Source organism: Natrix helvetica (assembly GCF_964273705.1).
Source record: "Natrix helvetica genome assembly, chromosome: 3".
Taxonomy (NCBI): Eukaryota; Metazoa; Chordata; class Lepidosauria; order Squamata; family Natricidae; genus Natrix; species Natrix helvetica.
In genome coordinates this window covers 172374093-172392322 of record NC_138549.1, presented here as the reverse complement: position 1 = coordinate 172392322, position 18230 = coordinate 172374093, and the positions used below count along the sequence as shown (strand labels likewise).

Below are 18230 nucleotides of genomic sequence, written 5' to 3'. Positions count from 1 at the left end.
CCTGGCTCACTTTTTTCAATGTTTTTGTAACTTTGAACAGTCACTAAATGAACTGTTGTAAGTCGAGGACTACCTATATCTAGGCCTGAGGTGCCCACTTTGTTTTTTAAAAAGCCCGGCATTTGTTTATTGATTTATTTAAAACATTTATAGACCTGCTCATCTTTCAACTAACTCCTGTTTACGACCACAATTGGAATCGGAATGTTTGACGCTACACAATGTAAACGTTGAATGAGTTTTTATGACCAGTTTTTGCTGTGGTTGTTAAAGAGAATGCGCCTTTCCCCATCGACCCCCTTGCAAGTTCGAAAGTGGCTGCAGCTATTCTAAATATATACCGATTGCCAAAACCTTTGAATGCTGCAATGGTCATAAACGTATTGAATTTGATAATAAAAGAACATTTTGTCCTGATACTCATCATTTGTTTAGTACTCAACTCCCAAGCTAGGATTTATCGCTGTCAGCTGCCTTGGGACTCACTATATTGTTCCTGATGGTTAAAATTTGTTTGGTACTCCTCGCGCCTCCTGGAATCAATCAATGATGACTACTAAACAAATTTTATCCATCAGGAATAATATAGTGAGTCACAAGGCAGCTGACAGCGATAACTTCTAGCTTGTGAGTTGAGTACCAAACAAATGATGAGTATCAGGACAAAATGTTCATGTCAAAATGCATTGAGTATCAAATTCAACGAGTTTCAAAGCGTTTGAGTACCACGGTACTGGAAGTTGAAGGCCTATCCCAGAGAAGAGAGGATTGACTTACTCTTCAAATCATCTGAAGGGGGGACAAGAAGCAGTGGATGGAAACTAATCAAGGAGAGAAGCAACTTAGAACTAAGGAGAAACTTCTTAACAGTGAGGTCAATTAATCAGTGGAACAGAAGTTGCCTCCAGAAGTTGTGGATGCTCCAACACTGGAAGTTTTTAAGAAGATTTTGGACAGCCACTTATCCAGGGTGGCATGATGTCTCCTGCATGAGCAGAGGTTTGGACTAGAAGACCTCCGAGGTCCCTTCCAGTCCTACAGTTCTATGTTGAATTAAGCAAATGCTTAAAGTGTTTTCTGTGTTCCAACTTCAGAGGTTGCTGCCATGTTTTTCCCTTCCGTGTAATGAAGTGACCCTTTGCGTTTTTTCCTGGACAGGAAATGGCTAGCAATGAACTGAAAGAGATCCGCAAAGCCATGACCAAGGAAGCCATCCGGGAGCATCAGATGGCCAAAACTGGAGGGACCCAGACAGACCTTTTCACTTGTGGCAAGTGCAAGAAAAAGAACTGCACCTACACTCAGGTGAGGCTTTCGTGGGTTTTATTTTATCCTGTTTAAAACCATTAAAATCTCCTTTCTGCAGAGGGATCTTGGGCGGTCTACAAATGTTAAAAAACATATCAAACTTGTTGTTACTTGTGAAGTCCTATCCGACCCATCGGGACCCCATGGACAACGTTCCTCCAGGCCTTCCTGTCCTTTACCATCCTCTGGAGTCCATTGAAGCCCATGCCTACTGCTTCGGTGACTCCATCCAGCCACCTCATTCTCCGTCATCTCCTTCTTTTGCCCTCCATCTTTCCCAGCATGAGGCTCTTCTCCAGGGAGTCCTTCCTTCTCATGAGGTGGCCAAAGTCTTTGAGTTTCCTCTTCAGGATCTGGCCTTCTAAAGAGCAGTCAGGGTGGATCTCCTCTAGGACTGACCGGTTGGATCGCCTTGCAGTCCAAGGGACTCGCAGGAGTCTTCTCCAGCGCCAGAGTTCAAAGGCCTCCATTCTTTGGCACTCAGCCTTTCTTATGATTCACAGCCATCTACTGCAACTGGGAAAACCAGAGTCTTGACTAGACACACTTTTGTTGGCAGGGTGATGCCTCTGCTTTTTAGGATGCTGTCTAGATTTGCCGTAGCTTTTGTTGGCAAAAGTGTGGAGGATTTTATTCCGGTGTCTTCTCGTTGTTGTTGTTGGTTGCGAAGTCACGTCCGACCCATCGCAACCCCATGGACAACGTTTCTCCAGGCCTTCCTGTCCTCTACCATCCTCCGGAGTCCATTTAAGCTCACACTGACTGCTTTGGTGACTCCATCCAGCCGCCTCCTTCTCTGCCGTCCCCTTCTTCTTCTTTTGCCCTCCATCCTTCCCAGCATGAGGCTCTTCTCCAGGGAGTCCTTCCTTCTCATTAGGTGGCCAAAGTCTTTTGAGTTTCCTCTTCAGGATCTGGCCTTCTAAAGAGCAGCCAGGGTTGATCTCCTCTAGGACTGACCGGTTGGATGGCCTTGCAGTCCAAGGGACTCGCAGGAGTCTTCTCCAGCATCAGAGTTCAAAGGCCTCCGTTCTTTCTTATGCTCAGCCTTCCTTATGGTCCAACTTTCACAGCCATCCATTGCAACTAGGAAAACCATAGCCTTGATATATGCACTTTTGTTGGCAGGATGCATATATAAAAGTTAAAATCATACAAATGGAATTGAACAATTTTAAAAATAGTGCAGAATACAGGCAGTCCTCGATTTACGACCATAACGGGGGCCAAAATTTCTGTTGTTAAGTGAGACATTTGTTAAGCGAATGATGCTCCGTTTTGCGACCTTTCTTGCCACGAGGCCGTTGTTAGGTGAATCACTGCAGTTGATATGTTAGTAACCCGGTTGTTAAGTGAATCTGCTTTCCCCGCTGACTTGGCTTGTCAGAAGGTCACGAAAGTGGATCACGTGACCCTGGGACACAGCAACGGTCGTAAATATGAACCCGTTGCCAAGCGTCTGAATTTTGATGACATGATTAAGGGGAGGCTGCCATTTTTCCTTGTGGGAAAATGGCCATAAGTCACTTTTTCCACTGACGTCGTAACTTTGAACAGTCATTAAATGAACTCTCGTAAGTCGAGGTTGACCTGTAGTTGTGATATGTGGGAAGGGGTGAGGAAAAATGGTGATTTGACAGTTTTGGAAATCTGCCACCTGACGGAGGCTTATCCTGTGTTTGATTCCCACAGGTTCAGACCCGGAGTTCGGATGAGCCAATGACAACGTTTGTGGTGTGTAACGAATGTGGAAATCGCTGGAAGGTAAGCAGCTTTCGTGCCTTGGGGGCCGTCCTGGATGTGACCTACGACCCCGATACAGGCCGTTTTTGACTTACAACCACAGTTGACCCCAAATTAACATATTTTTCGGAGTATAAGATGCACCAAGATTTTGAAGAGGCAAATACAAAAAAAAAAAGCTTTTGCACTCTGCAGACTTCCCCAAAATGGCCCGTTTTCTGTCAAAAACAGGGCATGCATAGCCTTTAGGAGGCTTATAGAGTGCTCCTGGGGGACGAGGGGGGCAACGGAGGGAAAAAACGAGCAAAAAAGCCAGTTTTTGTCTCATTTCTGCCCTCCCCAGGAGCACTCTGGAAGCCTCCTTAAAAGGCTATGCACAGCCATTTTTGCGAAGAGGGTGGGGTTTTTCGAGGCCAAAATGCTGTATTCAGTATATAAGACGCACCCAAATTTTCACCTTCTTTTTTGAGGGAAAAAGATGCGTCTTATACTCTGAAAAATACGGTACTTTACAATACAATAGCAGAGTTGGAAGGGACCTTGGAGGTCTTCTAGTCCAACCCCCTGCCTAGGCAGGAAACCCTATACCGTTTCAGACAAATGGCTATCCAACATCTTCTTAAAGACTTCCAGTGTTGGGGCATTCACAATTTCTGGAGGCAACTTCTGTTCCACTGATTCATTGTTCTAACTGTCAGGAAGTTTCTCCTCAGTTCTAAGTTGCTTCTCTCCTTGATTAGTTTCCACCCACTGCTTCTTGTTCTGCCTGCAGGTGCCCTGGAGAATAGTTTGACTCCTTCTTCTTTGTGGCAACCCCTGAGATATTGGAAGACTGCTATCATGTCTCCCCTGGTCCTTCTTTTCATTAAATCAGACATGCCCAGTTCCTGCAACCGTTCTTCACATGTTTTAGCCTCCAGTCCCCTAATCCTCTTTGTTGCTCTTCTCTGCACTCTTTCTATAAGACAGTGTGGCAGGCCAAAGATCCTAAAAGAAACATATCTACAGGCCTGACATCTACATTACTATCCCACCATTGTCAGGCTCCCATGCCCACCCCCCAATGATAAATTACAGTTCTCAAGCACTAATAAATGCTTTTCCATGTTTTGAGGGGATCCTTCCCACTCCATGGTAACAATACAATACAATACAATACAAATACAAATACAAATACAATACAAATACAAATACAAATACAAATACAATAGCAGAGTTGGAAGGGACCTTGGAGGTCTTCTAGTCCAACCCCCTGCCTAGGCAGGAAACCCTATACCAGTGATGGTGAACCTATGGCAAGCGTGCCACAGGTGGCACGCGGAGCCATTTGTCAGGGCACGCGAGGCGCTGGCCAGCTGAGTTCACCTTTTTAAAAGCCATTTTTCGTCCTCCCCAGGCTCCAGAGGCTTTATAGGAGGGCCTCCGGAGGCTTCGGGGACTTTGGAGCGCTTAAAACGACCCTCCGAGCAAACTGGAAGTCACTTCAGGCTTGCTCGGAGGATCCTTTTGAGCACTCCGAAGGCTTCAGGGACCTTGTCAGAAGGTCGCAAAGGGGGATCACATAAACTCAGGACACCGCAACCGTCGTAAACACGAATCGGTTTGCAGGCGTCTGAACCTTGACCCCATGACCCTGGGGATGCTGCAAGTGTGAAAAATGGTCGTAGGTCACTTTTTTCAGTCCTATTGCATTCAGCGTTTGAACGGTCACTAAATGAACTCGTAAGTTGAAGGCCACTTACGACAGTTCATTTAGCAATCATCCAGTTACAATGGCACTGAAAAAAGGGACTTGTGACCATTTCCCACACTTCCAACCATTGCAGCATCCCCATGGCCACGTGATCAAAATTCTGACACTTGGCTACCGACTCATGTTTACGACGGTCGCAGTGTCCGGGGGGGGGTCATGTGATTCCCCCTTTGCAACCTTCTGACAAGCAAAGTCAATGGAGAAGCCTGAACAGCCGTATTACTAACTTATTAGTAAGGGAAAGGAGGGGGTGGAAGGAAGAAGGCAGAGAGATGGGAAGGAAGGAGGGAGGGAGGGAGGGAAGGAAGGAAGGAAGGAAGGAAGGAAGGAAGGAAGGAAGGAAGGAAGGAAGGAAGGAAGGAAGGAAGGAAGGAAGGAAGGAAGGAAGGAAGGAAGGAAGGATCCGGTCACTGACTAACTTCACCCTCCCATCCTGATTTCCATCCTTTTGACCGTATTACTAACTTATTAGTAAGGGAAAGGAGGGGGTGGAAGGAAGGAGGCAGAGACATGGGAAGGAAGGAAGGAGGGAGGGAGGGAAGGAAGGAAGGAAGCAGGGAAGGAAGGAAGGTAGGTAGGTAGGAAGGAAGGAAAGAAGAAAGGATCCGGTCACTGACTAACTTCACTCCTCCATCCTGAATTCCATCCTTTTGCTTCACCCCAACTGAATTACAAACCCAGCATTCTGCAAGGAAAAATGCAAACCGCCACACCCTCTTGGTGCATCTTCCCATCCAGCAGAAGAGCCTCTTTTGCGTGATCATTTCTGCCTCTACATCCCTTTCCCCTTTCTTACAGTTCTGCTGAAAACATCCATGAGGGGAGCAGCCGCAGCTGATTTCAGGGCCCCGAGCTCTGCCACGGACTCCTGCAAGTACCGCCAGCAGATATTTTTCTTTTTGTCCTGTTTTGTCGCCAAGTTTGCTTTGTGCTCTGTACATCAACCAGGTGAGGAGGGCCTGGCTGCCTGCACACCTGTCGGAAGTAACAGCGGCTGGGAATGGAGGCCTCCCAGGATGGCACCGGATGGAAAGTTTATCCGGACCAGCCAGTTTATTGTGAGAATGTTGGGACAGCCATATCTTTTTTTTCCCGTTCTTGTTTCGTTTTGTTTTCTCTTAAAACGGCCGGGCTTCGAGCTTCAAAGTTTGTACAGAAGCTTCTTGCGACTCTCTCCTTGGCTCCGGGCGCAACTCTCCAAAGCTACAACCAGTATTAACCCCACTCCCTCGTCCCGGGGTTCAAGGTTGCTTTTGTGTTTCGCAGGATGACATTTTCCCGCTTTCGTTGCACAAACCCTGGCCCGGTTTGAAAAGCCAGTGCCAGGGGGCTGTGGGTGGGTGGGTGGGTCTTGAAGATTCAGAACCTCCCAGCCCCTCTAACCGAAGAAGTATTCCTCGTCCTGCTTTCGTTTTGTTTTGGGAGCTGGAAAGGATATGAAATAAGAGTTAAAAGGTTTTGTTTTGGTTTTGTTTTCAATTGACATATATGCTATAGATCTCCCATTGCCTGGGTGGTGAAGCCAAATATCTTCGAAAAAGTTGGCCTCTGTTGTTTATGAGACGAAAAATGTGAACTTCGAAAGAAACATAGGAGGGAGGGGGGGACAAAATTTCAAAATTGAGAAGTGTTTCTAGGAAAATCGCTTTAATTTCAGCAGACTCTGCCATTGAGTTACGAGATGAAAAATGTGAGCTTTGGAAGGAAACTAGGAGAGGGGGAAATTCAAGTATTTCAAAGAAAATCGCTTTAATTTCAGCAGACTCTCTATCATTGAGTTACGAGATGAAAAATGTGAGCTTTGGAAGAAAACTAGGAGAGGAAGGGGTCAAAATTCAAAAGTGTTTTGTAGGAAAATGACTTTAATTTCAGCACCCTCTCTTGCCATCGAGTTACAAGATGAAAAATGTGAGCTTCCAAAAAACCTAGGAAAGGGGGAAATTCAAGTATTTCAAGGAAAATCGCTTTAATTTCAGCAGATTCTCTGCCGTTGGATGGGAAGGGGGGCGGCGGGAAATGCAGATACAAATTTCTTGCCGTTTTTGCAAGTTTGCCGCTTGCAGACTTTGGAGAACTGCCAAGTATGAAACGGAGACGGCTGGGCTTGCATCCATCTTGACGGTGGCCCCTGAAATCTCTCCCTTTGCTGTGTTGTTTGTGGGTGTCCTGGGAATACAACTGCCCTCTGCTAATGGCATTTGCACACCAGTTTCCGTTTTCCACGTCGGGCGAGGCTCTGCGTTCTGAACCCACGCAGAGGCACGCACATGTGAAAAAGAGAGCCATTTTATACTTGGGAGAAGTGGGTCATTTGGCCTGCATGCCCAGGCCGGTCCACAGCCTTTAAGTACAAGTGTTATTAACACAAAAAAGTATTTTGAGTTTGTTAAATGAACAATCCTGGCGGCGAGAGGGAAGGAAAAGGGGGAAGTTTGCTATTTAAATACTGTGTTAAGTTCTCAGAAAAGTTGGAAAACAAGATTTTAGACCAGCGTGTCTCACATTTGCAGACAGGTGGACTTCAACTCCCAGAATCCCCCCAGCCAGCATAGCTGGCTGGGGGGGATTCTGGGAGTTGAAGTCCCACCTGTCTGAACGTTTGCCAACTTTGAGTAATATTGTTTTAGATCTTCCCCCTTCCGGTTCATCCAAGCTTACCAGGCAAATGAAAACCGGAACGATCAATTCGTGATTTGGGAAAGGTGCTTCCCCCAAAGGAACTTGGATTATTTGTACCTCCGCTGCCACATCTCGTCCATCGGGCCCTCAATACGAAATTTTATTTTGTGTGTTCCATGTACAGTCGCAAATGCAAAACAATAAAACTTCCTTCCCGAAGAACGGAGCCTTCTTGCTTTCGACACCGGTTGAAAACGTCAACCATTTTAAAAAAATATAACAATTTAAAATTTGGGGGAGAAAAAAACCCCGAGCTTTGTCTGTGGATACCCACTCTTCCGTTGCCCAAACTACCACTCATTTCAAACCCTGACAAGGTTGCCCACCATGCTTTCCCTAACCTTGGTTGGTTTTAACCTCGACTTATAGCTGTTCATTTAATGACGACGGCCCTAAAAAAAAGGACTGCTGCCCGTATTTCACCCATACGACCATTGCCGGATCCCCTCGGTCACGTGATCCAAATTCGGGCGCTTGGCAACTGACTCACATTTATGACAGTTGCAGCATCCCGGGGGTGTCACATGATCCCCTTTTGCAACCTGACAAGCAACGTCCGGGGGGGGGGGGGGGGAGCAAGATTCACTTAACCGTGTCCCTAACAAAACAACTGCAGCGATTCCCCGAACCACCGTGGGAAGAAAAGTCGTAAAGTGGGGCCAAGCTCGCTTATCTGTCTCGCTTAGCAACTATTGCGCTCTCTTGCGGTCGTTAAGTCGAGGACGACCTGTAGCAAGCTAATGGCTCACTGCATTGTGTAAGCACAGAACAGATGAACTCAACGAGTAGGCTGAACTTGTGCGTAGCCGAGGTTTGGGAAAATAAACCCACGATTTGCGTTCAGTTGAACATGAGGCAATGCAATCTGCAGTCCTAAGGTGGCTTATCACCTCAGCTGAACATGGTTTGAAGTGTCTCAAAACAGATCTGAAGCAGGGGTGGGTTTCAAATTTTTTTACTATCAGTTCGGTGGGTGTGGCTAGAATGGGGTATGTGACTGAGTGGGCGTGGCCAACTGGACGTCATTCATGCATACTTAGTCACGTGACCCCCCCCCTCACCAAGCCATGCCCATCGAAGCGGCGGCGAAAAGTTTTGATGGGGGGGGGGGGCTCCAGCCTCACCGGAGCTAAGGGAGCGCCTGCAAACTACCCAGTAAGAAAAAGAAGTTTGTGTCCTCCCCGGCCCCCAGGAACACTGCAGGCTTCAGCAGGGCTGGGGGAGGGCAAAAGGGCCCCCGTTTTTGCGGAAGATGGGCCATTTTTTGCCAAAATGGAGGCATTTTCACCTTCCCCCCAGCCTGCTGAAGCCTGCAGAGTGCTTTTGGAGGCTGGGAGAAGGCAAAAACGCCCCATTTTTTGCAAAAATCGAGGCATTTTCCTCTTCCCCCAGCCTGTTGAAGCCTGCAGAGTGCTTCTGGGGGCTGGGGAAAGGCAAAAACGCCTCCCTTTTTGCAAAAAACCCCAGTCCATCTCTGGGACTGGCATGCCGACATCATTTAAAAAGAGGGGGGGAAATACATTTTTTCAATGAAGATTGTTCTCCGCATGTGCAGAACATAAAATAAAGATGGTGGCACCCAGGATAGAACCGGTACAGTCATGTCCAGCTAAGTCACTACCTATTCGGCTGAACCAGTACGAACCCACCTCTGATCTGAAGCTGTGAGTGAGGGGGGCATATTGGAGGAGGCCAGGATGGGGCCCTTGTGTGCTGCCTCATTTTGAGCCAATGTTTTTTTCAAACGTGGCCATTTTTAAGATGGTTGGACTTCAACTCCCAGAATTCCCCTGCCGGTAACCAGCCTAAAGCTGTACTGGCATGGCTGGCTGAGGAATTCTGGGAGTTGAAGTCCACCCATCTTAAAGTGGCCAGGTTTGGGAAAAAAAGCCATTTGAAGCCATCAGATGTGGTGAGGAATGTATGAAGAAGGCTAAAGTCAATGTTTTCCTAAAGTTATCTTTTCTTGCAGAATTTTTTCTCTCTTGACTCTTTTGACCCAGCTGCCATGCCAACGTAGCAGTTTGGCGGTGGTAAAATCCCTCCTTCGGGAGCCAAGTCGAACATCAAACCATCCCTAGAAAAAGGAAAACCGGAGGCTTAGATTCACCCAATGCATTTATTTCATCCAATAGGAGCGCAGTGGCTCACGTGGCTACGATGCTGGGCTGCCAATCGGCAGGCTGGCGTTCGAGACCCGGTTGCTGCCGTGTGGCGGGTGAGCTCCCATCACTCGCTCCAGCTCCTGCCAACCCAGCAGTTCGAACTCAAGTAGATAGATGGGTACCACTTTGGTGGGCAACGGGGATGTGGAAAGATCGCCCGACTGGGTGTCCCCCAGACAATGATGATGTCTCGGGAAAATCCTTTCAACCCGGAAATTCTTCGATGTTCCCGACACAAATCTAGTAGTAATATCCAGTTCAATGTAGTAATTTACGCCAAAAACTAATTTGGTTAAGGCTAGATTTTGGGGGATTTAGTGTGTTGTTCTCACCAGTGAATAAATTATATGGATCGAGGAAATAATTTAATTCAAAACAGGAAGTTTTATACACTTACAACCATTGCCGTATCCTCATGGTCACATCATCAAAATTCAGAATGCTTGGCAACTGGCATGTACTTATGACAGTTGCACAATCCCGGGGTCATGTGACTTTATGATAAGCGAAGTTCAATGCGGGAAGACAGATTCATTTAACAACCGTGTCACTCGCCTAACAACTGCAAATACAGCCAGAAAGGTTATAAAATGGGGCAAAGCTTCAGGTAACAGCAGTCTCACTTAGCAACCGAAATGTTGGGTTCAATTAGGGTCGTGAGTTGAGGATTACCTGTATATTCAAACCTTCCCCTGCCTAGAGTGTCAATGGCGAAATGAAAAGCCATGGTAAATATACAAGCAACGTCTTTGTTACTCTTCCCAAGATAACTTTCAACTCAAAACTATAATGGACACTTCGTTTGTTTGTGTAGAAAAATCTCTTTAAAAAAAAATAAAGCTGAAATTTTTGCAGAAGGAAAGATGGATTCAATATTGGAGAGGAAATCACAAATGTCAAAAATTACCTGGGCCACTGCTGGGTGTGTATGCAGCCAGATTTCTACAGCCATTTTATCTCTGCGTTAGCCTGCAGATCCATTCTCAAGTTCACTGTTTATATATTTTGCAATAAAATAAAATAAATATATTTACTGTATCCAGAAGCATCCTCATTCTTACTGGAGCTATTCAAGACAGGGGAAGTTAACTGGAGCTATTCAAGACAGGGGAAGTTAATTATGAAGTGTGGTTATTCAGCATTATTTCAAAGATATACTGTATTTTTCAGACTATAAGAAGCACCGGAGTATAAGACACACCAAGATTTAGAGGTACATTTTAAAAAAAAGTTTTTGCACTATGCAAGACTCCCAAACCCTCTGAATGCCTCATTTTTTCAGCGCGTGCATAGCCTTTGGGAGGCTTGTAGAGTGCTCCTGGAGGCTGGGGGGGGGGGGGAGCAAAAACAAGCAAAAAACCGGCCCATTATCCACTCGTTTTCGTCCTCCCCAGCCCCCAGGAGCACCTTTGCAGGCCTTCTAAATCCTCTGCACCATTTTTTTTTTTTGCAAAAAAACTGGGATGTACTGGGCGGGATTTCGGGAGGCCAAAAATGCTGTATTCAGTGTATAAGATGCAGCCAGATTTTCACCCTCTTTTTTTGGGGAAAAAGTTGCATCTTATACTCCAAAAAATACAGTAGATGTGGTGGAATTATGAGATAGGAATCGAAAAGGATCCCAAAAGGTTTTGCAACTATGATCCTGCACCAAACAGCCTTTTTGTTTTAAAATACCCGGTGTCCCTGAAAATAAGACCTCCCTGGATAAGAAGCCCAATCAGGCTTTAGAGCGCATGGCCTAAAATAAGCCCTCCCCTGAAAATAAGCCCCCCCCAAATATTGCAACACCACAGTATCCATAAGGTGACCATGCTCGCCACCTCCTGCACTTCAAAAATAATAAGACCTCCCTGAAAATAAGCCCATGAGCTTATTTCAGGGGTCAAAAGAAAATAAGACCCTGTCTTATTTTCGGGAAAACATGGGTGGTAACAAGTTTTTTCCAATTAATTTCAATTCAAATACTCTTATGTTCAAAATCTGTGCTTGGAAAGGAGTGTGCCTTTAAAAAAATTGCAGATACTGTACCAGAATACAGGAAGTCCTCAATTTACAATGGCACTATAAAAAATGACTTATAACCGATGCTCATAGTTAAAATTCTTGCACCATCCTCATAATCGTGATCAAAATTTGGACACTTGTCAATCTGCATGTATTTATGGTGACTGCAGCATCCTGGGACGATGTGATTGCCATTTATATGTCCTTCCTAGCTGGCTTATGACAAGCAAAGTCAATAGGGAAAGCCAGAGTTGCTTAATGGCTGTGTGATTCATTTAACAACTGCAGTGATTGGCTTAACCAAGGCAAAAAAAAGGTTGTAAAATTGGGTATGACTCACTTAACCACTCTCTTGCTTAGCGACAGAGGTTCTGGTCCCAATTGTCGTAGGTCGAGGACTACCTATGTACCAGGGAGGTCAAGACTTACAAATATGATGGACTGACGTCCATTACAGTCGTTAAGTCGAGGATTATCTGTACATATCAATGAAGACATACAGAAGCGGTCATGGTAAGCCGATTCAATGGCGATCAAAATGCCAACTTGCAATTAAAATGAAGTGTTTATAATCCCAACCATTAAAAAAAAAATCCACTAAGCCACAATGGTTTGCTTTTGGCTTAACAAAAATGCGTGAGCCAACGTTCCTTTGCAAACCATTTTAATGGCCTTGGCCTGGTGTGCCAACCGAGCTCTATTGAAATATGACATTGTGTGACGCCAGCTTGTAAAATTACGTGCTGCTCGAGGGTGAGTTAAGCTTTAGTCCATGTTTTTCATGTAATCCAGGGATTGCCAAACTTGGCAATTTTTCAGGCTTCTGGACTTCAACTCCCAGAATTCCCCAGCCAGCATGGAAGCCCACAAATTTCAAAGCTATCAAGCTTGGGAGACCCTTGAGTCCATGTCAGGGGTGTTTAAATCTGGACCACAGGGAACATCCACCCTGGAAATAGCAAAGAACTGGCTCGTGGTGGCCCTAGCAGCCAAAACAGGATGCTTTCCCCCCCCCACACACACACCCCATTTTCGGCCTAAATGGCTTCTTGCAGCACTCTGGCTAAAATGGGGATACGGAGGCCCATGTGAGGTCCCCGTGCCCCATTTTAGCCAGCAGGGTGCTGCAGCAAGCCATCAAGGCCAAAAATGGAGCACGGGGGAGTCTCAGGTGCCCCCCAATGCCCCATTTTGGCCGGCAGGATGCTACAGGAGGTGTCTAGTCCACACACACACACACACACCGCCCGCCAGCCCACGGAGAACTACAATGCTGATCTGGCCCTCAAAGAAATACAGTTTGACACTCCTGGTCGATGTCATATGACTGAATTGTGAAAATCAATATCCTGTATTCATAAACGGTTGTATTCCTCACCATCTCTTTCCAGCATTAAGGAAGCCGGTCAGATTGCTGCAGTCAATATCCCAGAGAAGCATTTCTCAGCTTTAGCTAAACCTTTTAAAGATTTGTGTTAGATCAAAGCTTTGGTTTTTCCAGTAGTAATGTATGGCTGCCGGCTTGGATTATAAGGAAGGTTGAGAGCCGAAGAATCGATGGCTTTCCAATTGTGGCATTGGAGAAGACTCTTGAGAGTGCAAGGAGATCCAACCAGTCCAGGCATGAAATGCTGCTATCTTCACTACTGGTTTGGAACCAGGAGTACGTGTGTGTGCGTAGAACCTTCTGCGCATGCGCAGATCGTCTGGGATGACGTCTGGGCAGAGCCTCCCACCGTGGCCACTACTGGTTCGCCTGAACCGGGGTGAACCGGCAGAATAAAATCTCTGAATCAGTCAATCCTTAAGGAAATCAACTCTGGAAGGACAGATGCTGAAGCTAAAATATTTTGGCCACTAAATGAGAAGAGAGGACTCACTGGAGAAGACCCCGAGGTTGGGAAAGATGGAGGGCCAAAGACACAACGAACATGAATTTTGGCAAAAGTGGTGAGAAAGTGGACCAGGGGGTCTGGTGTGCTCTGCTTCATAGGGTTGGATGCAACTTAAATTTGTGGACTTCAGCTCCCAGAATTATCCAGCCAGAGGAATTCTGGGAATTGATATCTAAACTTCTTAAAAGTTTCCCAGGGTAAGAAACACTGCTCTAGAGCATGCATTTTGAAACTTTTTTCAGGCTACACAGCTGGTTTTATTTTAAAAATTCCCAGAATCTCAAATTATTTGGGGGTGGGGGCTCCTGAATGTCAACTGATGAGCCCCATCCTTTCTGCTCAAGTTGACAGAAAAATGCTATGGATATCTCTGTAGAGTTTTGAGATGGGAACTTAAAGGCTGTGTGCATTCAGTGTTGTTTTTAATACTCGAATCCCTTGCAAAGTTTCTGAATCCCACGAAACCCTGTCAAATGCTTACAGGAGTTTGCAAAACCTGGTATATAAAAAATAAACCCCATTTTTTACAGCATGCCTGTCGATATTCTTATCTTTTTGGTAGATGTAAACAAAAAATGCTTTTGATTTACTCAATTGGCCCTTTATTCCTTCCAGTGGGCCAATAGCTCTCAAAGTTATAAAAAAGTATGGGTTTTTTTTAAAAAAAAGAAACAGCCTTGTGAATCCACCTCTTTATGTAATTCCAAAGCCATTTCCCAAACTATAGGAATACAGTAGTATCTCAGTACTCAACTGCTTTGAAACTTATCAAATTTGATAGTCAACACATTTTGATGTGAAAGGTTTGTCCTGGTACTCATTATTTGTTTGGTACTCAACACACCAGCTAGAATGTATCAGTGTTGGCTACCCTGTGACTCATTACGTTATTCCCTACGGGAAAAATTGTTCGGTATTTATCATTTTTGGTACTCATTGCACCACCTGGAACCAATTAACGATGAGTATTCAGTTACACCTGCATGGGAATTAAAAAGATATCGGACAAAGTGTCAGGCCTGTAGTTATGTTCTTTTTAGGATCTTTGGCCTGCCACACTTTCTTATAATTTTCTATGCTGTTTCATTAGTGTAGTAGTTGGGAGGGGGGAATAGAAAGGAGTAGGATTGTAGAATGTATTGTTGACATTCTTTTATAGAAGCTCAAGGTCGTCTTTTGTCTCCGCACCTCGACACCTGGCCGGAAGCAGAGGGGTGTACATGCCAGCGTGGAAGATGAAGATTGGACCATGTGATGAATTATGGGGTGTGGGGATAGATGATGAACTTTCAACTGGGTGAACCCACAGGATGTACATTAGAGTTGAAATTTCACAGCATAATGCCAGAATGTCTGTCTTATTAAATTGGAGTTTTAAGGATAACTTTGCTTTGGACAATGATTTAATTCTGCATGATATTTGGAACGCTGACACAAAGTTTGCATACTTTACTGGCCACAAAACACACAAGTTTCTAGAAACAAACAAACAAATGTTTTACTAGGCAGGCCAGTAAGATGTATTGGGGTGACCAGTTTTTTTTGAAAAGTTCTTTGTGGTTAGAGTGCAATACTGCAGGCGACTTCTGCTGATCACCGGCTGCCAGCCATTTGCCAGATCGAGTCTCACCAGGCTCAAGGTTGACTCAGCCTTCCATCTCCCAATATGCTGGCACTGGCAGTTTGTACTACATAACTTCAAGTCACCTGGAATGGCATCCAAGACTAATGGATGCAACCAAATGCTCACGGCTTCCACAGGATCACAGATGTTCCTGGAGATTCTCAGTCATCCAGGTCAAGGTTGTCCCAAAGGTGCTTTTTCAAAAAGGACTTACTTTCTTTGTTTTGCTTGAAGATGTTTCGCTTCTCATCCAAGAAGCTTCTTCAGTTCTTCAGAAGCAGCTTCTTGGATGAAAAAGCAAGACGTTTTCAAGCAAAACAAAGAAAGCCCAGTTGCCCTTTGAAAAAGTACCTTTCGGGCCCAGGATGGTAGCGTTGTAGCCTGTCGGCCGCTGGTCCATCCAACAACCAACTCAGAGGAGGAAGAGGTGTGGGAATCAGGATCAGCATCAAGGCAACCTCCAAGGGGAAAGAGGGAATGCTGTCAGAGAGAGACAGAGGCGGAGCCTAGGCCGTCCATCAGCCCTCAGACGGAGAGTCCACAGCCCCCAGGTCTGGAGGTGGCTGATGAGGAAGAGGAGGAACAGCTGGGTCTAGTGCCCGACGTGTGGATGCACAGAAGGCAGAGGAGAGGAGAGCAGTGGAAATCTATGGGCTGATCCTTGGGACGGAAGAGCCACCGCTGCTAGCAAAGTCCCACCTTAGCTCTGGGGATAAAAGGCAGGGGGCGGAGATGAATAGGTGTAGCAGACCATTATTTATCTCCTTGCTGGACAAACTTGTTCGCCTGTGTGGAGAAACTTTTTGGCGGGACTGCTGGCGCTCCGAATAAAGGAATACAGAGGGTTTGTCGTGTTTGGGGAGCTGGGTCAGAAGAGTTTCCAGTGGAGAAGGGATGAAATGTGCATCATGGGCCAACTCCACCCCTTATGTACTTCTGGTGTGATGTCATAACTCTTTAATAATTTGGGCATGGAAGGGACCCCAGTGGGAAGGATCCACACTTCTCCAGTGAGTCGGTAAGATAAAAAAGCTGCTTTGAGTATATCTGGACTACTCCATTCCATTCTGGCACATTATTATTTTCTTTTGGGAAAAGTTTGTTCAGTCAGAGCAAAGGTCCACCTAGACCAGAAGGATCAAAGAGATACTTCCAATAATCTCACCAACGGATTATGAAGCACAGCTAATCCTCAACTTACAACAGTTCACTTAGTGACCGTTCAAGATTACAAGGGCACTCTAAACAGTGACTTATGACTGTTTTTCACACTCAGCGACCGTTGTAGCATCCCCGTGGTCACGTGATCAAAACTCAGACATTTGGAAACTGACTCGTATTTATGACAGTTGCAGTGTCCCGGGGTCATGTGATCCCCTTTTTGCGACCTTCGGACAAGCCGAGTCAATGTGGGGAATCCGGATTCACTTAACAACCGTGTTACTGACTTCTTAACGATTGCAGCGATTCACTTAACAAGTGTGGCCAGGAAGGTCATAAAACGGGAGAAAACTCACTTAACAAATGATTCACTTAACAACCGTGTTACTGACTTCTTAACGATTGCAGCGATTCACTTAACAAGTGTGGCCAGGAAGGTCGTAAAAAGGGAGAAAACTCACTTAACAAATGTCTCCCTCAGCAACAGACATTTTGGGCTCAGTTGTGGTCATAAGTGGAGGGCCATCTGTAACACCAACTGAATGAAGAAGACCGCCTCCTGGTTCCTAAGCCATGAAGATTATGGATCCTACTACTTCCCAATAGGAACTTGGAGAATCTACAATCAGATCAATCAATGGGAATAGAGCTGGAAGGGACCTTGGAGGTCTTGTAGTCCAACCCTCTGCCCAAGCAGGAGACCCCATATCATTTCAGATACATTGGCTGTCCAGTCTCTTAAAAATCTCCAGTGATGAAGCACCTACAACTTCTGAAGGCATACCTGTTCCATTGGTTACCCTATTTTTCACTCCACAAGAAGCACTTTTTTTGTCTCCCAAAAGTGGGTGGAAATGTCTGTGCTTCTTATGGAGCGAAGCCCCATCCACCCGCTGTCCCCCACCCTTCAGCCATTTTTAGCCTCCGTGTGTCCAGTTTTCAACCTCCGCGAAAGTCCTACGTGGAGGCTGAAAATGAGGCGCATGGAGGCCAAAAACGGGAGTGTGTCTTATGGAGCGGAAAATATGGCAATTGTCTTCACTATTAGGAAGTTTCTCCTTCCTAACAGTAAACCATTCTATTACCGATGCCAGGCTGGACTGAATAGATATCGTGTCGCAATGAGAGGGCACCTTCTCCACCCAGTTCTCCTCCCTCCTGGGAAGAGAAGTCCAAAGATCAGCCTACCCAAATTAGGAGACCCATCCACTTCTTGAATTAGAAGACTAATCATTTCTCTTGGGTGCTCTTTCCCATGTTCCTTCTATCTAGAGACATCATAGCTGTAACCTATCTTCTCTGTTCATCAGTGGGTACCTTTCTTAAAGACATCACTCGGAGATGTCCTTGAAGCATCTGGGATAAAAGGGATACAGTGTCTGCTGATGGAAGGTGATCCCCTTTTGCGACCTTCCGACAAGCAAAGTCAACAGGGAAGCCAGAGTCACTTAGCAACTGGGTTACTAACTTATCAGCTGCAGTGATTCACTTAACAACCGGGGCAAGAAAGGTCATAAAAAGGAGGCAAAACTCACTTAATATCTCACTTAACAACATAAATTTTGGGCTCAATTGGAGTTGTAAGTCGAGGACTATCTGTAGAGCAGCTGCTCCAGTTGGGGACTGCTTCATTGGGCCTAACGGCAGGGTCATTCATTCATTCTTCTCCGCAGAAGGCTGGTGGATCCACAACTCCATCTGCAAAAGAGTCCCTTAGCTTTTTAAAAAAGGAAGGAAACTGGAATTCAATCTGAAATCCACAGCATGGATGGTGGGCTGGAGGATCCTCTTGGTCATTAAGACCTCTGTAGTCCACACAGAGTCATAACTTTGGCACACGACTGCTTTAAAACTTGTCGGATTCAGTATCTCTGACCTGTTTTAAAGCAGAAATCTTG

At 45.7% G+C, this 18230-nt stretch overlaps 1 protein-coding gene across 3 annotated transcripts in view; it reads left to right on the top strand.

Moving 5' to 3' along the window:
* TCEA2 (transcription elongation factor A2) overlaps positions 1 to 6128 on the top strand; it is a 35980-nt gene extending 29852 nt beyond the window's left edge. For all 3 annotated transcript variants that reach the window (XM_081949786.1, XM_081949788.1, XM_081949787.1), the window contains exons 8-10: positions 1159 to 1305; positions 2998 to 3069; positions 5600 to 6128. In XM_081949786.1, the coding sequence (XP_081805912.1) occupies positions 1159 to 1305; positions 2998 to 3069; positions 5600 to 5608 (228 nt within the window). In that variant the 3' untranslated portion in view covers positions 5609 to 6128. The remainder of the gene's footprint in view (positions 1 to 1158; positions 1306 to 2997; positions 3070 to 5599) is intronic.
* Positions 6129 to 18230: the final 12102 nt, after the last annotated feature.